Source organism: Thalassophryne amazonica, chromosome 15 (assembly GCF_902500255.1).
Source record: "Thalassophryne amazonica chromosome 15, fThaAma1.1, whole genome shotgun sequence".
NCBI lineage: Eukaryota > Metazoa > Chordata > Actinopteri > Batrachoidiformes > Batrachoididae > Thalassophryne > Thalassophryne amazonica.
The window spans coordinates 72373437-72395027 of NC_047117.1; the positions used below are offsets into that span (position 1 = coordinate 72373437).

The 21591-nt window shown below is 39.3% G+C and overlaps 2 protein-coding genes across 3 annotated transcripts; one reads left to right on the forward strand and one right to left on the reverse strand.

Moving 5' to 3' along the window:
- The first annotated feature begins 507 nt into the window (after window positions 1–507).
- lias (lipoic acid synthetase) lies at window positions 508–10527 on the forward strand. Its single transcript, XM_034188213.1, has 11 exons — window positions 508–624; window positions 2250–2425; window positions 3698–3791; window positions 3927–4007; window positions 5389–5545; window positions 5994–6051; window positions 6140–6268; window positions 6405–6550; window positions 7326–7396; window positions 7506–7617; window positions 9920–10527. Exons 1-11 carry the CDS (start codon window positions 541–543, stop codon window positions 9979–9981), a joined length of 1170 nt encoding a protein of 389 aa, XP_034044104.1. The 5' UTR covers window positions 508–540; the 3' UTR covers window positions 9982–10527.
- Window positions 10528–10606: 79 nt separating this feature from the next.
- ugdh (UDP-glucose 6-dehydrogenase) lies at window positions 10607–18992 on the reverse strand. Of its 2 annotated transcripts, none has more exons than XM_034188211.1 (12): window positions 18878–18992; window positions 15594–15755; window positions 15075–15176; window positions 14745–14945; window positions 14465–14662; window positions 14242–14389; window positions 13108–13202; window positions 12735–12865; window positions 12439–12578; window positions 12201–12292; window positions 11972–12082; window positions 10607–11760 (listed from the first exon to the last, which is right to left on the reverse strand). In XM_034188211.1, exons 2-12 carry the CDS (start codon window positions 15753–15755, stop codon window positions 11656–11658), a joined length of 1485 nt encoding a protein of 494 aa, XP_034044102.1. In that variant the 5' UTR covers window positions 18878–18992; the 3' UTR covers window positions 10607–11655. The 2 variants fall into 2 exon arrangements, with proteins under 2 accessions (XP_034044102.1, XP_034044103.1); XM_034188212.1 differs by having other exon boundaries at window positions 18911–18928.
- Window positions 18993–21591: the final 2599 nt, after the last annotated feature.

The window sequence follows — 21591 nt, forward strand, 5'->3', positions numbered from 1 at the left end:
TTCAAAGCACAAACGATAAAAAACACGGATAACAAAATAAAGTGAAATCGGTTATTTCCACTGTGGCCGCACCACTCCTATTTGGATTTATTATAATCAAGATTTCGGAAAAAAAAAATCAATGATGATATATTATTTGAACTTGAGTTTTTAAATGTCGTAACATCTGGTATTTAATCTCTGATGCACAGACAAGCAAGGTTCATGTAGGCTGTTTTTTTTTATAATGTACGCATTATAGTAACAGCATTGTGTTTGCGTTGATAGTGTTTTTGTAATTATTCAACCAAACCATCTTTCAGCAGCATATATGAAATTATGTATTATATTCATGAAACTTTATATACTACGTGAGTTGTGAATCTAACGAGACATTTGAAACAAAAAAACAAATGCATTAGTTATAATTTACATATTAATATTTATACATTTTTTTATGTTTCAGGGTGTCCAAACTTCGATACTCTGCTTCTAGAACACTGTTTCGTTTCTTTCGGTTCATGTCTCGGTGCGTCTGTGACGTCACTGCTAGCTAAAAGTATGGCGCTGCTGAAACAGAGTTCCTGTGTATTTGGACGTTTTTCCACAAACCATCTGCGGTTGAATTCCAGAGGCAGCTCGCATGTAAGTTCCGCCACTGTTAAAAGAGGTCTAATTAGCAAACACCCGGCGAGACTTCTTATTTTTCTCGTCAAGGGCGTTGTGTATTTTGTAACTCACCTGGTGAGGTTACATTTCAGACATAAGCATTTTGACACTTTTGACTTATAACCTCAGTGCAGGGACCTGGAATTCAGGGTTAAGTTCTTATACTAGGATTTAATTTGATATTGCCAGATGAAAAATAAGGGCAGAACGTTAAGTAAAACATAGTGTCGTTAGCTTAGCCTCACAATGAAAAATCATGTGAGCAACGTTGCACTTCATCAGGTGGTGAAGCAGAGAGGTCCAAACACTCATCCTTGTGGTACACCTCACCTGTAAGTGACAATGATGCATTACCTTGACGCGTTTGACAGAAAGGACAAGTTTTAGTTTTTTTTTTTTTTTTACAACCTTAGACATATTAAAACATTAAAATGCTGCTTTCCATGTTTTAATATGACTGTGCTTTATGTACGTATCTTTGAAGTTTTGTTTGTATGAGAGAAATCCAGTTTTCTACAAATTGCTGAAAGGGAAATACATGGGTATCAATAGGATAACTAAAGTAGAACTCTAAATGAGCTCAAATCATATTTTTCTGTATTTTAAATTTCTATACTGTCGTAACATATTTTATGATTGCTTATATATTATTACTGGTGATATTACTGGATTAATTACTTTTCTTTAATTTTGTGCCACTTATCTGAGTCTGGATGTCAGTGACAGTAGAACAAGCAGCTCAATCCCATACCTCCCTATCATTTAGTCAACTCCTCTTCCTGGGGGATCACAAGGCATTCCCAAGCTTCCAGTATATCCTGGGTCTCCTCCCATTTGGAAGAGGACATAGATCATGGAAGAGTTACTGCCCCAAGTGGAGGACTTTAAGTATCTCAGGGTTTTGTTGACAAGTGGGAGTAAGATGGACTGTGAGATCAACAGACAGATTCGGGCTGTGTCCGACTTCCCGCGCATGCTGTGCCAGATAGCTGTGTATGGAAAGAGCTGAGCCTTAAATGAAAGGCTCTCGATTTACCAGTCAATTTATGCTTGTGACCTATGGACATGAGGTTTGGGTAGTGATGGAAAGAACAAGTTCATGCATACAAGCATCCTTCATAGGGTATCTGGGCTTACACTCAGGGACAGGGTGAGAAAATTGAATGTCCGGAAGGAACTCAGAGCAGAGCCACTGCTCCAACGCATTGATTTGAGCATCTGCTGGGGATGTTTCCTGGTCGTCTTCCTCAGGAGGTGTTCATGCACGTCCAACTGGGAGGAATCCCTCGTGAAGACCCAGGATGTGCAGGAAGGATTACATCTCCAGGGTTGCTTGGGAACACATTTGGGATTCTGCAGGAGGAGTTAGAGAGCCTGGCCAAGGATAGGGAAGTGTGGGTTGAGCTGCTTAGTTTGCTGCCACTGTGACTCTGACCCGGATAAGTTGGAATAAATGAATGAATGAAAAAATAACTGGTAAACCACCTATATCTTGGACATTGAAGCAGAAATAGTGACTTGTGAAAAAACATCAAAGCAACAATGATTTTAAGAAAGGATTTAGTTGTGTGGTAAAGTCTTCCTCCTCTCTTCATTTCTAGGTATATGCCAGCAATCTGACCTCTGTGGCCAGTTCTTCTCCGACCCATGTTGACAAAAAGAAGCAGTTTCTAAGTGATGATGGACTCAGTTTACAAGATTTCATTTCAGGGGATTTGTCTAAGAAAAGCAAGTGGCAAGAGTACAAAGGCAACCTGAAGAGAGAGAAGGGAGAGCGGTACGTCATCACACACACTGAAGTTTAATATTGCTGCTTTGAAAGTAGATGCATTAAAAAAAGAACAAAGAATGAGGTGCCATAAAATAACTGGATATTACTGTATATCGTTCTGGTTTTAGAATAGTTTATTCTTCGGCAGGAGAGAATTATATAAAATGATCTCTAAAATCACTAATTTATATCAAAGCATCCAGTGTCTGTCCATGATTAATAGAAAATGATTCTTCTCCTTAAATTCCTGATGGATTTTGATTATGATGGTTTTGTTTGCTTCATCTAAGCACTGTTCATAATCCTTCCTCAGAAAAAACCCACCAAAATAAGGCACCATTCAGAATTTACACATTGACAAAGATTTTGGAAGAGAACCTCGACTACCAGCATAAATATTTCCCCAAGACAGTTCATACATTACTGTAAACACCACCTGGTACTTCAGGATTCATTAAAAACTGTATTTACACAATATGTAAATGCAAAAATGACTTAGAAAATGTACATCTATTGGTAAAGAATTTTATATACAGTATGTCATAATTTTTTTCAACTGCGTAGTGTGGGGAAATAGTTCAGAGAATAAACCCGGAGCATTGATGCTCTATTTTCTTTTCTTTTGGCTGCCCCTGGTTGCTTAGTGTTGTGATAGTGGATCGGACCGAGATCTGAGTTGGGATCTCTGTCCCAACTCACATCAGCACAAGTTTTACTCTGGATGCCCTTTCTGACGCAGGTCCATTTCTGTGTCAGTCATTACTAATTACTCATTTAATATTCATCACATCCACCATGTTTTACGCCAATACTCTTCTTCCCTGTCGATCTGCAGCACCTACAGGAAATGAATGTAGCAGCAAGTGTGACACACAAGCAGAACTGTGACAAAGCCAGGAAGACACACGCACCGACCTCCTTGCATGCGGGAGGCCAAATTAGGGGACCTCTGTGGTCATATTAATGCACAATATGTCTCTGTATGCACCGTACATATTGGTAAATTTTGTTTGAATGAAGTGTGGCGGAAAATAAGGGTGATGCTGTGTAATGCCAGGGTCATATATTGAAATTGCACTGCACTTGTTGCTGTGACATTACTTGGAAAAACACATCTGTGGTGACATTTAGTTTTGGTTCAGATTCCGTCATATTTTGTGGTTTGTAGCATTGTGTGTGCAGAACGGGAATAAAAAGCAGATCCAGCTGTCTGTAGCAATCACCAGTACCTGGTTAAAACTGCCAGAGATGCTGGTTCAAATATTTATGTTGTGACAGACTGCGGCTTCCTCCATGGCTAAAAACGGAGATCCCTATTGGTAAGAACTACAACAGACTGAAGAACACACTTAGAGACGTCAACCTACACACAGTAAGTTGCATACCTGTAAGATGACAGTATTTTTAAATATCTCAATTGTTTTGAAAGTATTCAGTATCTAGTTGCCAGAAGTGGCATCTGTAATTCTACTTCAGTTCAGCTGCCTTCTAAGTGTCTCTGTGTCAGGTATGTGAAGAGGCCAGGTGTCCTAATATTGGGGAATGCTGGGGTGGAGGAGATTATGCCACAGCCACAGCAACCATCATGGTGAGTCTGCCGACAAGGGCATAATCTAATAATTGAGACAATAATTGATCAGTTAATTCCTTTGTTAGGTCCATGAAATGTAAAAAAAAAAAAAAAAAAAAAAAAAAAAAAAAAAAAAAAAAAAAAACAGTCGATTCCAGGATCAAAGATGATGTCTTGTTTTGTCCACAGCCCAAAGACAATCACTTGACTGCCACAGAGAAGTAAAGAAATTAAATAAACTAGAACATATTCACATTTAAGAACAGGCAGTCAGAGAATTTGGATATTAAAACACAAGCTCAAAACTATTAATAGACCTTTGTTACATTCTCAATGCCCATGCGCAGTGGTGCGTAAATGTCGCAGGACTAAGCATGAACTCACAACTCTGTTGCCAGTGTGGGGGCAAAGCATTAAATGCATATTCATCCTAAATATGTCTCAAGAGCGGCTCTCTGTGCAGGGCAAGGAGGACCTGATGCCCTCTACAGCGTGGATATTCTACGGGTCGGGCCGGACCGGTCACATCAACATAGTGCTCAGCTGCTTAAAAAAAATTTATTTTTTTTTGGGGGGGGGGGAGTTAATTTCAATTTAAATTGTTAATTTCAATTTATTTTCATTTATATAGCGCCAAATCACAGAGTTGCCTCAAGGCGCTTCACACAAGTAAGGTCTAACCTTACCAACCCCCAGAGCAACAGTGGTAAGAAAAAACTGAGGAAGAAGCCTCAAGCAGACTAGACTCAAAGGGGTGACCCTCTGCTTGGGCCATGATACAGACACAAATTACAAAACATTCACAAAATGAATATACAGGAAATGTTGCCGTGCACAGGATGGTTTCCGGAACAGATACCACACCCATCTCTGGCCCTCAAACAGAGAGAAAAAAAAAAAAAAAAAGCAGAATCAAACACCAGAAAGACAACAAATGCAGTGTAATTTGTCAGCATTAAGCAACAAGAAAAACATAAGAAATACTAAGGTGATCACCAGCCACTAGCCCTAAATTTCACTAAAAGACCCAGAATTTAGATAAAGTTGAGGCTGCGGCACACTCCATTTAATAATAAAAAGAATTAAAAGAGTAAAAAGCATATAATGAGATTTATTTTCGTTGTGAGCAGAAATCTGAATGCCAGATCACTGTGAACACTGATTGTGAATAAATGGAGCTGTGTGGTGCTAATAAAGCTTTTTCAGAAATTACATCATTTGCATATTTTACTCCTTTAGCGCCCGCCCTCAAATGAAACTGCGCTGCCCAATTGATTATCAGTGTATTTGTCTGTTAATCGATGTAGCTCCATTGCTGACAGACTTAAATGCTGCACTGGATTTTACCGCAGTTATCTATTGTTCATCCCAGCTCGGGCCTCTGTCTTTTTGTGTGTAGCTGATGGGGGATACGTGTACACGTGGGTGCAGATTCTGTTCAGTGAAGACGGCCCGCCAGCCCCCACCTCTGGACCCTGAAGAGCCCTACAACACAGCTAAGGCCATTGCTGCGTGGGGGCTGGACTACGTGGTTCTCACCTCAGTGGACAGAGATGGTAACATCTACTTGTGCATCGTTTTACTTCACACCGTATCCAAAGATAATGAGAGACAGCTTTTGTACATTGTTAATTTTTGTATGAAATTCCCTGTGATTAGTCAGGCAAACATGGGATTAATGGAGTCAGTCAGTGGGTTTGCAAAATTTCCAATACAGATTCCATAAAAACTACTGCATATTGAGCTCTTTGAACAAATACAATAATAAAATAAAGACAAACAGGCCTGTCACGTTTGTTGTGAAGCACTGTTGCTAATCACAGGATCCTGGTGGCCACTAAGGTGGCTGTTACTTGTCGAGGCGGCTAATAATTTACAAGAGACAAATTTTATCATTTATAGCTTTCTGACATTGTTTCCAACTAATATTATTTTACTGAAACTATGCTGTTGTGTCACTTTCAGATCTGTGTAAAAGATCTAAATAAATCTTTTATTGGTTAGATATTGCTGATGGAGGGGCGGAGCACTTTGCCAAGACGGTCACTAACCTGAAGGAAAGGTGAAATAACCTATTCAGCCAGCACCATGGCAACCTATTTTTAATGCCAGCTGAATTTTTATAATAATAATAAATTATTTTTGCCTAGGAATCCTCACATCCTTGTGGAATGTCTGACCCCTGATTTCCGTGGTGATCTGGCAGCAGTAGAGAAAATTGCTGTGTCAGGGCTGGATGTGTATGCCCACAATGTCGAGACAGTCCGTGAGATGCAAAGGTGCTTACTGAAATATTTACGCCAGAGAAAGGTCACATTGTAATTCCCATAATTAAACATGTTCATCAGTGTTAATTTGAATGAAGTACATCTTTGATTCTGTTAATTGCTTAGAACGTCTGTCCCATGTTACCAGGCATGTGCGTGACCCCAGGGCCAACTTTGATCAGTCCTTGAGCGTTCTGAAACACGCTAAAGTGATCAAACCTGGCCTTCTTACGAAGACTTCAATCATGCTGGGTCTGGGGGAGTCTGATCAACAGATCTTTAACACGCTAACAGGTGTGTGTTTGTGTGCACAAAGTCACACACAGAGTTAAGTCTGGTTCACACGACAGGATTTAAAAATTATCTTTAGGTTTCCAAAACCTGAGACCACACACGTGAAGATAAAAAAAAATCATAGATCTGACAGCTTTGGTGGTACAGTGTGTAGTGTTCAGCCACATGGTAAGGACACCACCACACACGAACATTTCCAGCTCAGACAGGAAATCTCACGAGATTAAACGTGACTTCACTGTAAACAAACGGAGATACTTTGTGGACTATTTAAAACAGAGGGGGAAAAAAAACACGATACAAAAAGAAAAACAAAAGGCATTCTTTAAAGGAGTGGAGACAGCGCGACCACTGGACTTTCTGGTAAGTCAGAACAGCTGTTTTGATTTTATTTTCCGCTCCATGCGTTCGTCACCTCGCTTTCTGATTGGCTACACGTCACATTCAGCAGGCTGCGTGCTCGTTTTGGTCGGAGGACACAACACGCTGCGATATCAGGCCAAAAAATCCAACATGTTGAATATCCCCGATTTGTGATCGGAGCGCTTCTGACATCCTTCCAAGCAGATCATGTGCGCTCTTAACACATCACACACGAAAGGAATATCTGATCAGATTATCTTTAGTGTCATCACGATTGTCGGGGCGTTCTTAAGATTGTCGGAAGGGGAAGATCGGGTCCAATATCGGACTAATTATCCTGCCGTGTGAACCCAGCCTTACTTCCACACAGTTGGTGTGATGTAAAATTGTTTCTGACCATGTGATGTTGCAGAGCTGAGAGAGGCAGGAGTGGACTGTTTAACACTAGGCCAATACATGCAGCCCACCAAGCGCCACCTCAAGGTAAATTTATTCTACTTTGTCACAGCAGCAGTAAGTAGTTGTGCCTTAAGAGGGGGCAAGAGAAATTTTTGGTAAACTGATGCACATCATAATGAATGTATGGGTTTAGGTGGAGGAATATGTGACTCCAGAGAAATTTGCGTACTGGGAGAAAGTCGGGAATGACATGGGCTTTGTGTACACTGCCAGCGGACCTCTGGTTCGATCCTCTTACAAAGCAGGTAAGGGAGGAACTAGACTGCACATAAAGACATGCTTCATACCCTCAGTTTCACTGTGCAGAAATGACACCAAATTCCTCAACTTTGACCAAAGCTGAGATACTCTATTGGACAGATGTCCACAATGTTGGCAGTCACTGTATTCACGAGTTGTGTCACATCATTCAATTTTATAAAATCATCCGCTGCCAGTTTAGAACAACAAATATTCCCCCATAATGACTGTACAGCCATTCATAAATGCGTGTATAACTTCTTAGGTATTTGGAAACATATTAGTACTTAAAATAAAAAAAACAAACAAAAAAAAAACAAAAAAGAGTATCGCATCTTTGAGAAATATGTTACAAATACTTTAGCTTACTTTTGTAGATGAGGTATGGTAGTAGTAATTACCTGTACAGCCACCAGGGGGCAACAAACACCATGTTGTCTATATGACGTGTTCAAGAAGATCCCAGTTGGGAACTTTAGAGTTCTGAAAAGCGTGTGCTATCTTGATCAACCTGGAAAACAGTATGGATGCCCAGAGTAACATGTTCACGCTTTGCCATCTTTACAAGAAACACAAAATAGTTATTATAGTTGCTTGCTGTCAGCAAGATGGAAAATGTCTGTCTTGTCCTAGTAACAATATCAATTATAGCAATGCCTTTACAAAAAACTGGCAACTTCAATAATGTATAAATATGCAAACATATCGCACACCAAAGTAAATTAAAAGTATTTTGTTAAAAGTATTTAAATGGCATTTGTAATACTATCTTCAGTCTTGATGCAAGATGCCACAATTGTAGTTATAAGTTGAATAAATCGGGGCACTGAATTTCTGCATGACTTTCAGGGGGAGCATGTAGTGCCTCCAAAAAGTATTCACAGCACTTCACTTTTTCCACATTTGGTTAGGTTACAGCCTTATGCCAAAATGGAGTAAAATATTTTTTTTTTCCCCTCAAAAGTCTTCTTACAACACCCCATAATGACAACATGAAAAACTTTTTTTTTGCAAATTTATTAAAAATAAAAAACTAAGAAATCACATGTACGCAAGTATTCACACCCTTTGCTCAATACTTTGATGCTACTTTGGCAGCAATTACAGCCTCAAGTCTTCTTGAATATGATTCCACAAGCTTGGTGCACCTATCTTTGGGCAGTTTTGTCCATTAATCTTTGCAGCACCTCTTAAGCTCCATCATGTTGGATGGGGAGCGTCAGGGCCCAGCCATTTTCAGATCTCTTCAGAGATGTTCAATCAGATTCAGGTCTGGGTTCTGGCTGGGCCACTCAAGCACATTCATTGTCCTGAAGCCACTCCTTTGATATCTTGGCTGTGTGCTTATGGTCATTGTCCTGCTGAAAGATGAACTGGCGCCCCAGTCTGAGGTTAAGAGCGCTCTGGAGCAAGTTTTCATCCAGGATGTCTCTGTACATTAGTGCATACATCGTTCCCTCAATCCTGACTAGTCTCCATTGCCTGCCGCTGAAAAACATCCCCACAGCATGATGCTGCCACCACCATGCTTCACTGTAGGGATAGTGCCTGGTTTCCTCCAAACATGACACCTGGCATTCATGCCAAAGAGTTCAAGCTTTGTCTCAGACCAGAGAATTTTGTTTCTCGTGGTCTGAGAGTCCTTCAGCTGCTTTTTGGTAAACTCCAGGTGAGCTATGTGCCTTTTCCTAAGGAGTGGCTTCCATCTGGCCATTCTACCATACAGGTCCAATTGGTGGATTGCTGCAGAGATGGTTGTCCTTCTGGAAGGTTCTTCTCTCTCCACAGAGGAATGCTGGAGCTCTGACAGAGTGACCATCGGGTTTTTGGTCACCTCCCTGACTAAGGTCTTATCCCCCGATCATTCAGTTTAGATGGGCCCCCAGCTCTAGGTAGACACAGCTCAAGCATGACCAGTGGAAACTAGATGCACGTGAGCTCAATTTTGAGCTTCATGGCTGTGAATACTTTTGTACATGTGATGTCTTAGGTTTTTTATTTTTAATAAATTTGCAAAAATCTAAAAAAAATATATATACATTGTCATTAATGGGGTATTGTGTGTAGAATTTTGATTAAAAAAAATTCATCCAACTTTGAATAAAGCTAATGGTGAAGCACTGAATACTTACTGGATGTAATTTCCACAATTTGCTATGTGTAATGAACACAGCATTACTTTCAAATAGCTGTTCATCAGCACAAACATGAACAGAACATTTAATTCCAGTTATTGTATTTACTACTCATTTTTGTTCCAAATATATTTTTGATGAGCAGACTTTCCGTATTTTTCCCTCCTTACAGGTGAGTTCTTCCTAAAGAATTTACTGAAAAAGAGAAAAGCAGAAGCTACAGTGTCAGAGTGAATATACCAAACCCAGACACTGATTCCTCCTGTGTGACTGCTCCTTGTTACTTAACTACATTTCCATTAATAAATCTGTTTTACTTCAGCAGTACAGTATGTTTTAGTTCAGTTGCAAACATACTATACATATTGTAAAAGAAAAAGTTCTGGAAGTCGCAGTGGAAATGCAAGTTTACATCCAGGAAAGGCAGAGAACAGTAATGTAGTAATGTAAGTTCAAGGAACTGTCTAAATTTTGTTCTCTGACTTTGCACTTGTCTGCAGACAATCCAGCTTCTATTTTGGGAGAAAAATCAGGAAAAGAAAATGAACATTAGGAGTAGTTTTAATTTGATGTCCTTTCATGTTAGAGGCCATAAAAAACTACATCTACCGTCAGCCCCAATTCCTTTGAAGATCAGCTGCAGCCTCAGATCTATTTATGACCTCTGATATCTGCAGTTTCAGGACTGATGGTTTGATTTTTGTGCAGGGTTCTGTGAAACTGTATGAGAAATGGTGTGTATAAAATACATAAATTGTGTACATAAAGAATTTACAGTCTACAGAGTAGTTTTTTTTTTTTTACTGTGCCATATTTTTGTAGTAAGGTGCATTTTCTGCATCATTAAAAACCAAATAGGTCAGATGTCATGGTTTATTGCATTGGCCCCTTTACATAGACAGAACAACCTGATGAATATACAGTAAAATGATGTATAAAAATAGTATAAAAATTCAATTTAAGTACTTGATTACATATTAACCACTGTAAGAAAATTTTTCCTTTTGAAATGCCTATGAAGAGATGGTGCACGTACAGCTGGATTTGAAATGATTGCTTCATTAATGCTGCTCAGAAAATGTGATAATCCACATCTCTATCCAAGAAACGCTTCTCCGGATGACTTTAACAGCAGAATACATTCATGGATCTTTTCAAGCATTTTTTTTTTTTTTTTGAATGAAGGGTAAACTTTTATCTTGCATTCCAGCTTTTTGTGAAGCAGCAATTAAACACACTGTGTGTCAAGTTTATCACTTGGTGTGTTCCAATCGTACAGACAGGACCTTATTGAAATGTTTGACCAGCAGTGTAACGGGTCAAAAGAGGAACGTGTGTGTGCATCATTTTCCCCCTTTTTTCAAAGTTTTGAAAAATCACCTTGTCCCTAGGTTTATTTTGTTACACTACAGCACAAAGTTCAGCAAAATCAAAATATATTTAAAGGGATCATTAAGGCTTTGAAATTCTTCAAAAACCATTAAAAAAAATTCACAATTTCCAATTTCAAATAATTAAGATACATTTTTGTTTATATTGTCTCTTAACACAACAGAAGGCAGAGAGAGGTTTCCTCTTCAAATTCCATGTGCTAATTTCTGTAACAGAATGACATGCGGTATGAACCTGATAGTCGTTGGTAAGTAAAACTGCCCTGAAGATTTTTTTAACAGTCAGACTACACTGTCTTTATTTTATCTGAGGATCATATATGGCACCAATCAGGAAAATTGCAACCTTAAATTTGCAGACTATTATAACTTCACTGTGGTCCCCCTAAACATTAACCAAAGAACCTCAAAATTCACTATTCTTATTTTCTGGAATTGAACATTTTTAAAGTAGGGACATAGAAACCTATGACTAAGGGGGAAAATGATGCACCCTAGTGTGGGTGTGAAGTGAGTTTTAGACTTTGGCCTTCTTGTTGGGAGGTTCAATGACTCGAGGACACGCAGCTGCTGGAGTGTAGGGTATTCGTGCTGATGTCACCTTCTTGCCAATGGTCTCAATCTGCCAACAAAACAATAGAAACCAATCCACAGCTGTTAATCTTAGGTGGGACGTGTAAAACTGACTTTTTGTGGAATAGTCTTTACATAGATGTGGGAAATATTTCAGACACTCCCTCATCAAAAACGATTTACAAACATGACTCATAGTAAGCTGAGCTCCTGACTTTGTTGCTGCATGCCTAAAGAGTACATTTCGTCTTTTTCCTCACCTGGAAGCCGATATTCTGGAGATCAGGGTGGAGGTGGTCCAACACTCTGCGACCATCAAATATGAATGCCGGCTTCAGCATCTTCTTGTAAATCTTTTCATAATCCAGTTCCTGTGGAGAACCACATATTTTAGTGTGTGCGTGTTCATTATTCCAATATATTTGATTACGAGTCCTTTGAGATGAAGCAACACACACACAAAAAAAGACAGTTGGGAATGTCTACAACCTTAAACATGTCCCACTCAGTGCAGATGACTAACGCATGGGCGCTCTGACAGGCCTCGTACGGGTCTGCGGTCACAGTCACCAGCTCAGAAACTGAAACAAAAACACCTTGTGTTTGTAAAATGTGCTTATCTCTTTTAGTTCTTGCTACACCCTGGTATCTAACATCGGAACGAGTAAAGCTGAAGCCTTGAAAACACTTTCTCACAAGGCTGTATGAGAACCACCCTCACTCACACCTCTTTCTGGGTTATCCTCTGAGATGCTGGGCTGAGAGAGGTCATGAATGATTTGTTCCTTGAGAACTTTGGGGTCATAGATGTACAGTTTGGCCCCCTCGTCCATCAGATATTTGGAAATGTAGATGCTGGACGACTCCCTGAGATGGAAACATGAGTACAATTAAATCATGGTGCACCACATTCAGGCTACACAATTTCTAATGACACTTTCTACAGACTCAAGCTTACAATGAACAAGAGTAAGTGTTAAGCACACAAAAGAGTGAGGAGACAATAAGAGAAAAGGGGCTGACCGGGTGTCCCCTGTGTCTTTTTTGAAGGAGAAGCCTAGCAGTGCAATCTTTTTGCCAGTCACGGTGTTAAAGAGGCAATCGATGATCCTGCAGGCAAAACGCCGCCTTTGATAATCGTTCATGTCAATCACCTGAGAAAATCCGACATATAAATTAAAAGCAATAGAATGGCAACCTGAGGTGTTGCTAATGGAAACAGAAATGATGTTGGTGCTAGGAAGTTGATGCAACAACAGTGACCACTGAGGTATTATAAGTCTTGAGTTTGTTTATTATATGGATGTTTGTGTATTTTAAATATTTTATTAATGTTTTCTTTGGTCATGTTCTTTTGCTGGTTGCTACAAAATATTTGCTGGTGTGCAGTTCTCACCTGCTGCCAGTAGGAGGCCACCTCTGGCAGGTTGAGTGCTTCACACAGGTAGACCAGATTCAGCACATCCTTCTGAAAACAGCTTCCACCAAAACCTGGACGGGTTGTTACAGAGAAACGGTGAATGGCAACACGTAAGGGTTCAGAATGTCAGAGCTACTTGGTGTTAGGCACCAAAAAAAAAAAAAAAAAATCTTTTACGATTCCTGACTGAAGGGCTGGAATTTTATTTTAATTCATTCACTCCTTCATTGCTGTTGGAGCAGAGCATGTTGGTGAGTTCAGGTCTGTGCTGGTGCCATGTGATCCACCACACCACAGACGTCTTTTGGGTTCTGGACGGAAACCACCCAGGCAGACAACCAGACTATCTGCACCTCTCGAAAATAGCCATCTCTCTGTCAAAACCAGGTGAAAGGTGGGCTTCCCCTTTGCCTTCTCCAGGGCTCGGGTTCTTCAACATTCCGGTACATGCGTTGGATCACACCCAGGGAAACATCCCACAGGGTCAAAATACTGTGGCGAGTTCTTACACAATGCAAGTGATATTCATTATCCAAGTCTCTCTAAGTAATCATGCTTTTGACACAAGGTCATTGCGGTGGTCCTCAAGGGTTCTTTCTGAACTTTCTGCAGCAGATGGAAAATAATCTTGCAAAATGCTAAAATATTTGAAATGACTCAACAAACACTGAAATTTTCACAAGTGAGTCCACATAAAATAATTACACATTCAAATTAAATTTAAAGTCCTCCTAGAAATTATGTCATTGGGCAGTGAAGGGGCTACGTTTTAGGCCAGAACTTATCTTGTGTATTTGCTGGATTTTTACACAGGATCGCTGTGTGATAACACAGGGTACTTGGACTTCCTGTGTTCTGAGGACGTACATTTTCTGTAAACATCCACAGACTGCTTTGTTTTTTCCTCTCTGAGAACTAGTGATTAGTAAAATGTTGCAAAACTGACTTATAGCTGCACTCATTCCCAAGCTTCTCCAATTTTAAGATGGTAAATATTTTTAAATGATACTAGACCAAGTATTAAAAGATATGCTCACTGGTCTGGACATTAAAAACATTTTAGAAGTTGACAGGACATGATATTTAAACATTCTGCTAAGGGCATCTTACCTACACTGGCTTTGAGAAACTTGCTGCCGATTCTCTGGTCCATGCCAATGGCCTTAGCTACCTCCTCTACATCGGCTCCGGTGGCCTCACACAGAGCACTGATACTGTTGATGCTGCTGATGCGCTGTGCCAGGAATGCATTGGCTGCCTACACATACACACCATTATTTATTTCAGTTTCAATTTACAACAACAAATACATCATTCATTCCAATATACACACCAGTTTAGAAAGCTCAGATGACCATGTGTTTGTGGTGATAATTCGCGATTTGGGGACCCAGTGTTCATAGACAGCACAAAGTGCTTTGATTGCCTTTTGACCTTCAGCTGTCTCATCTCCACCAATCAATACACGGTCTGGGTCCTTCAAGTCCCGCACCGCTGTTCCTTCTGCAAGGAACTCTGGGTTGGATAAGACCTAGAGAAGAAGCATTTTTAATTTGTACAATGGAATTTCAGAGATGTTTATACTGATATCATACATTTCTGAAAATACACACTTGAAGGTTGAGGCTGGGTTTTGTGTTGGCGTCAAATATCCGCCTAATGCTCTCAGCGGCTCGAACTGGGACTGTACTCTTTTCTGTAACTATCTTGTACCCATCAGACACCTCTACAATCCGCCGAGCACACGCCTCAATGAACTTGAGGTCAGCAGCACGACCCTTCCCCATTCCATAGGTCTTGGTTGGCGTGTTCACCTATGGAGGACGTGCAACCGTTCTACTTATTTTGTCTTTGAAACACAAATGTAAAACTTACTTCTTCTGAAAGACAGCTTGTTGTGAAATATTTGAAAGGTTTGTGTAAGACATAAGTGAATGACTCACAGAAATAAAGACGAGGTCAGCGTCCCTGATGGCTGAGTCGATGTCTGTAGAGAAAACCAAATTTCTTCCTCTACATGATTCGACCACTTCTTTGAGACCCGGCTGGAAAGAGAGGGGAGGAGGGTGGTTTCAAACATCATGAACAAACAGTTCCAGATGTGAAATGACTTCATGAAAACCAGTCACTAGCTGCCCTGTAGTCATTCTTGATGACGCAACAGAACGTGGTGAAGCTGATGCACAAAAATTTTGACATTGAGACATCTGGAACTCATTTATGACATGCAAGATTAATGTTCAATGCAATGGCTACTAAGCTACAACTACTTTCCCCAACATTTATTAAGCCTGACTTACATAAGAGGCCATTATTAGTCTTTCAACAGGTTAAGCAAGTTTGCAGATAAAACTTAGCTTAAATCAACACCGCTCATAAAATATGACCCACACCCTGTTAGAATTTGAGTAACTACACTAACATAAGAACAGATTATATGGTTGGTCACACTGGTACTATACCTCGTATATAGGGAGAGTGTCTGAGTTCCAGGCTTTGATTCTGGACTCGTTGACATCTACAACTGTTACAGTGATCTCTGGACACATTTGGGCAATCACACTACAAGTTGGTCCTCCCACATATCCAGCACCAATACAACAGATCTTCTTTATCTGAAACATCTTCAAATACACAGAGGATGGAATATTGTTGCGATGTTTCTACAACCAAGATCACTATCTTTAAAACACATAAAAAAACATCAAGGTGGTCAAAGGCTTTACAACTATTTTGAAAACATGTTACATATTTGAATTTGATTTCAATTCCTATATTGTACAAAACCAGCAGTACATTATTTTGAGTGTACCAACATAAAGAGAGCAATTTTCAAATACAGTTTGGAAACATTTCAAAACAATGGTTGCGTGACATGTGTCAAAGGTTGTTCAAAGTAATAAAAATTGAAAAAATGCCATCTCTATAATACTGACATACATTACAGCTTGGTATTTGAAGAATGCTTTGGAATATATATATAAAAACATACACAGCAGTGACTAAAATATTTTCATTATTGTGATCATTTTCTTGGTTTCTTAATAAATAAAATATTAGAAAATAAAAATCCCATGTCAACTTTCTGGAACCCTGCAGATAAAAATGGCTTAAATGATGGACTGGTGTCATAAAAGACTTATGTGAAGCACCTTGAGGCAGCTTTGTTGTGATTTGGCACTATACAAATAAAATTAAGTTAACTGAAAAGACTTCTAGTGCTACCACAGTACCATCTTTCCTCACAAAGAACAAAAACTGGGTTATAAAACCCAATGGTCTTCCAAACTCCTTGTAAATTTGGAGTTCCATCAAAAAGGGCAAACTTGTGCCAAATGAATATGCAGATCATATTGGATCTGCTTAGGCAAACCCAAGCAAATGAGACCATCCAAAAGAATGAAACACACAAATGGCAGACATGGGCATTCAGCTGCATGTTGCGGTTATAGTTCAGTAAATAGTGTTTAAGGCAACACCCCAAGTCAAGGATTAAGAGATTGCATCCTGGTTGCATCTATTAGCTTGTTGATCTCAAATTTAAGTTTCCAGCAACTGCTATTAATTTAATTTACTTGTTAATCTTTCTGATAAAACCATATGTAATCATTAAAGGTTATTGTTACAGTCAGGGATTAAGTTTCTTGTTGGTATCATTGATTAGGGTAGCAAAGTAAGCAGGTCTGCACTCTGCAGTATGTGATATCTGGTCCGGACCTGGGGCCTCATGTACAAAGATTTACGTGGATTTCCTACTGAAACACGGCGTATGCCAAAACCCTGAAACTGGCATGTGAGTGTGTGTGTATGTGTATATATATATATATATATATATACACACATACATACATACACACACACCTCTCGCAGTGAAAGCCACCTCTCTGAGATCTTGTGAGATTTGAAAGGTCAGTAGGACGAACGGATTACCGACTGGCTACAGAGTCTCACCCTCAATAATAATAACAAAATATCTGAATGCGCATATGCCCAAATGTGCCCGTGCTGGTTTTTGTTTGGAACAATTACACAAATACGCTATTTACCCATGCAGCCACCCATCGCACACTGTGCCAGCCCCTAGCCTGTTCGCACCCCAACCCAATGCATTTACACATCACATATTTGACCATTGATGGAATGAAATTGTTTCCTATTAACAAAGACAAATTAATCGTGATGGCACCTTTATAGCAATATATGTGCAGTCAATAGCTCCAATCACATTAGGAAAACTGGCTCTTGCTGCAAATTGTGCTTTAATGTTGGATGACATTGGGGTGATTGCGTTCCACACAGCCGGCATGGCTCTGCACCAGGTTGACTGGCACACTCCTGACTGATCGGCCAACTCCCACCGGAATGCCCCTGTTGCCAGGAAGCACAGCGTGGTCAGCACTTGTGAGGCACAGACAACCTCCTGGCTCCTCACCGTATTGCACTGATGGCTGCGTTCTGCGCGCAACTCTTTTAACACTGGCCTTGGTAATTGAAATTGGCTCATTATTGGCATTGCAGGTAAATCCTCGCATTCCCTGAATACTCGTTCATGTCGGACTGCACCATTTGCAAGGTCCTCTAAGAATGCTAATGCAGCCATTGTTAGTGCCATTTCACACATAACTTGCGTGAACTTGCTTTTATGTCCACTCATATAATTGCAAGCACGTTGGTTTGTTCATTGTTCATCAGTGTGTCTGGTGTGAACGTCACTCTGATGACTTCTTGTTTTCACACTATTAGCAGTTCCCAGCATCACCTCTAAGTGTTGGTGGAACAATAGCTGTAGAAATGTACGTACACCAGCCAGGATTTCCACAGTCATTTCACTTTCGATACATCTGAATGTTTGCATGATGATGATTTTTTGTGCAATACTTGACAAACATAAAACAATCCTTTTGTTGAACTTTGAGTTTCACTATGGATTTTTCTTCTGAATAAAATTCTAATTTATTAATTTATATAGCGCCAATTCACGATGAGATTGTCTCAAGGCATGTCACACAACATAATAAAAACAGAAAAAACTGAATCAAAAATGTAAAAACAATAAAAAGACAAAAACATAAAAGAATACAAGAATAAAAACCAACATAATTAGTAATTATGATGTGTGAACATAACATGATTAGTAATTTGACCAATAAAATAACCCATTATCTTGAGGGAGGAAACATTCCACAGGGATCAGGGTAACATTTTCAAATTCCTTACTTTGTTTTTACAATAATTACAGACACGCACGCTAACAAGCAATTTAAAATTTGTCCTTGACTAAAATAAATCGATTATCCGATATTTCTCAATTTACATGATCAAAGAGAAAACTAAATACAGCTACAGATTAGAAGTGCGTGATCCATACAGTTACTGGTTAATGAAATCTGGACTCGGACTAAACGCTGGTGTCCGAAGTCTGAAAGCTGAAGTGTGCTGGAAGAAACATAAAGAACCTTATTCATTGCAGCGAAGCCACGTAGCAGAGAGGGGGGGAAGTTACTTTAACCACAGACACGGTTAAAACAACGACAAGTTAAACACGAACAGGACCTTAATACAGAGAATAATTATTGTAGTTCATCTATCACGCTCTATTGGAAGTGTAACATAGCTAGCCAACCGGCTATATTCCGTTAGCTATGGTTAACTATCAGCTCGACAGTCACTGAAGTTGAAATTATATTCTTCTCTCAAAAGACTCAGGTTAGAAGCCTGGATACGCGATTCTCTTACAACAAAATACCTTTGAACGAAGACAAAGCAGAGACCGACAAACCTCACAGCATCCAGACTTCAGTGTTTCACAACTTTTTCCTCAACAGCGTCCACAAGAGAGAAGATGGGCAGCCAATGAGATTTACATCCGGTCTGATGCCTTCAAAATAAAAGCACATGATGCTTTCACGATGCTCGCCTGGATCCTGTGAACTTTTAGAACATACGGCAATTAAGGAAATAGAACAAAAATATTAAGTGTCGTGGGGATACCCAGATGCTCTGAGACTTTAAATTAATTAATAATTTTGACACACCTCTGATGATAACAGAAGTCAGGTCAGGGAACATGCACCACAGTATGAAACATCCTTGGGTGGTGTCGTGGACCCTGGAAAGCACTCTCTCATCTGTTTAAAGTAGCTATCTCTTTGATGCAGCCAGGTCATACATTAGCCTCCTCTTGCCCTTTTGCAGTTGTTGGGGTCCTCAGTACTGAGCCAACTCACCCAGTGGCACACGTCACATGGTGAAAATGCCTAGCTGACACTCTCCCACAGTGCAAGTGGTACGCTTCATTGGAGTCTCCCTGTGTAACTGTTCTTTAGACAAAAAACAATTCTATTGGCACCGAAGGATTCTCTAGTATGTAGCCTAGATCTTAGTCTTGATCCAGGACAAGTACAAAGCAGACACTCCAGTTGCTGTAATCAGAGCATCTATTTAAAGACGTGGAGGTTCGGTGAATTGGAAACTTAATAATTGTCCAGGTCTCCCTTGCAAAAGAGGTCTTGATCTCAATGGGCCAACAATAAATAAATAAAATTGCTTCTGCAAAGATCACAGCATCAGAAGTGAATTCAAAGTCACTAAACCTTTCCTCTACATCAAAGGCACCTAAATTGCTGTTCTCCACAACATTCCCCAACACTCAAGTCCATACAACAAGGAAGAAGCCAGAACAGAGATTCTACACATCACTCACTACCTCTGTAAAGGCATGCAGTGATGTTCAGCAACTTGTTATAACATTATGCCAAACATGTTTTGAAACAGCAGCAAACCATTTTCCTCCAGACCAGGGATTGTCAAAGTGTGGGAGAGTGAGCCCCCCCACATGCACACAATTTCAACATCTTCATGTATCTTTTTATTCTTTTACACATGACAACACATTTTAAATATATGTGTTTTTAAGGAACTGTCTATGCATTTACACATTTTACAGCCTTTGTAAACATTTTAAACATATTTTTAAAGAACTTTCTATTCTTTCACACATTTTACACCCTTTTCAAACATTTTAAACATGTTTTAAAAAACTTTCTATTCGTCTATTTTTACATTTTGTCATATTTTAAACATCATTTTAAAACATCTCTTGTGTTTTTAAATGTCTTTGACATAACGAACTCTGGTGCCCCCAATGGGGGTACGCCTCACAGTTTGAAAACCATTGCTCCAGACACATGACCCAAAGCGGGCAGAAGTCACAGATGAGAAAACAGGGATTAAAGTCCACTGGGTGTTATATATATCACACGTAAACCAATACGACCAGAAGCTATCAACTGTGGTAAAGGTATTCTTTGCACAAAGTAGTTATATAAACAAGCCAAAATAACATTCTCCCTTTGAAAGCAGACCATGTTTACTAGCGACCTACGAGGTCAGTGATCACAGATTAACCAATTTGCGTAAATTATTACCTCCGCTAATAAAGGTGGAGATTATGTTTTCGCCCTGGTTTGTTTGTCTGTTTGTGAATGGCCTGGAGCCCACATTTTTTCATATATTATGAAATTTTTACTCAAGAGTCATATCCTGATAGGCAAGAAGTGATTTAATTTTCTAGGTCATAGACTGAAGTCAGGAAAAATCTTGGAAAATTGGAAAAATCCTAATGTTTAACATTGAACGAATGTTCAGAATTCCTAAGACAGAAATGATCAAATTTCTTTCATATCTGAGAGCATTATGTAGGATGTATCTTTTATTGACTGACAGAGCTTGATCCAGATTACAGATTTTGTGGCCATTTATTTTTAACATTGAAAACTCTGTTTAATGTATATTTTACATTATATCTCAATCATGCCCCAATCACTTTCATATTTGAAAGTGAGGTGCAGACTAGGACTCATTATTGCCTGACAAAGTTTGATCTGGATCTCATCTGGATTGGGGATTTTGTGGACATTTGAATTTAATATTGAAAAGCCTATTTGGTGTACATTTTGCATTAAATCTCAATCAAAAGTGCCTCAATCACTCTCATTTTTATGTTGTGGATTTACTTACACCACCAAAATTAGATGGAGGCTCCAATTTTATGCCTATTTATCTATCTTCCAGTTATCAGTCACAAACCAAGTGCCAAAAAGCAATGACAAATTGTGCATAGCAGAGATAACCAATGTTCTGTGAAAATGATCTTGGAATTATTAAAAAAAAATTCAGAAACTGAGAAAGTGAAAAATAGAAACACCACCACAAAAACACTTAGATTCAAGTGCATGAACTAAAAACACTCTTCTGACATTTGATCACATCTAATTTTTCTTATGAAAAGCCACTTCTAACAGGACTTTGACCTTAAAAACTTTTCCAAGGTAAAAATTTGTGGAATTGGACACTAGTGTTGGTGGAGGTTTGCGCTCTACGAGTGCGGTGCTCCAGTTCCACTTAAATTTAATGTAAATTTGAATTCTGCATGATGATTGTATGACTTTTACTGAGAAC

Bases quoted from the DNA above. Each gene is read 5' to 3' on its own strand.
- lias (XM_034188213.1), top strand. From the start codon at position 541: ATGGCGCTGCTGAAACAGAGTTCCTGTGTATTTGGACGTTTTTCCACA. The intron at 3,792-3,926 runs GTAAGTTGCATA...TCTCTGTGTCAG, and splicing joins GAGACGTCAACCTACACACA to GTATGTGAAGAGGCCAGGTG. The intron at 6,269-6,404 runs GTGCTTACTGAA...CCATGTTACCAG, and splicing joins ACAGTCCGTGAGATGCAAAG to GCATGTGCGTGACCCCAGGG.
- ugdh (XM_034188211.1), bottom strand. From the start codon at position 15,755: ATGTTTCAGATAAAGAAGATCTGTTGTATTGGTGCTGGATATGTGGGA. The intron at 15,177-15,593 runs GTATAGTACCAG...CTCTCTTTCCAG, and splicing joins ACACTCTCCCTATATACGAG to CCGGGTCTCAAAGAAGTGGT. The intron at 14,946-15,074 runs GTGAGTCATTCA...CGTCCTCCATAG, and splicing joins CTGACCTCGTCTTTATTTCT to GTGAACACGCCAACCAAGAC.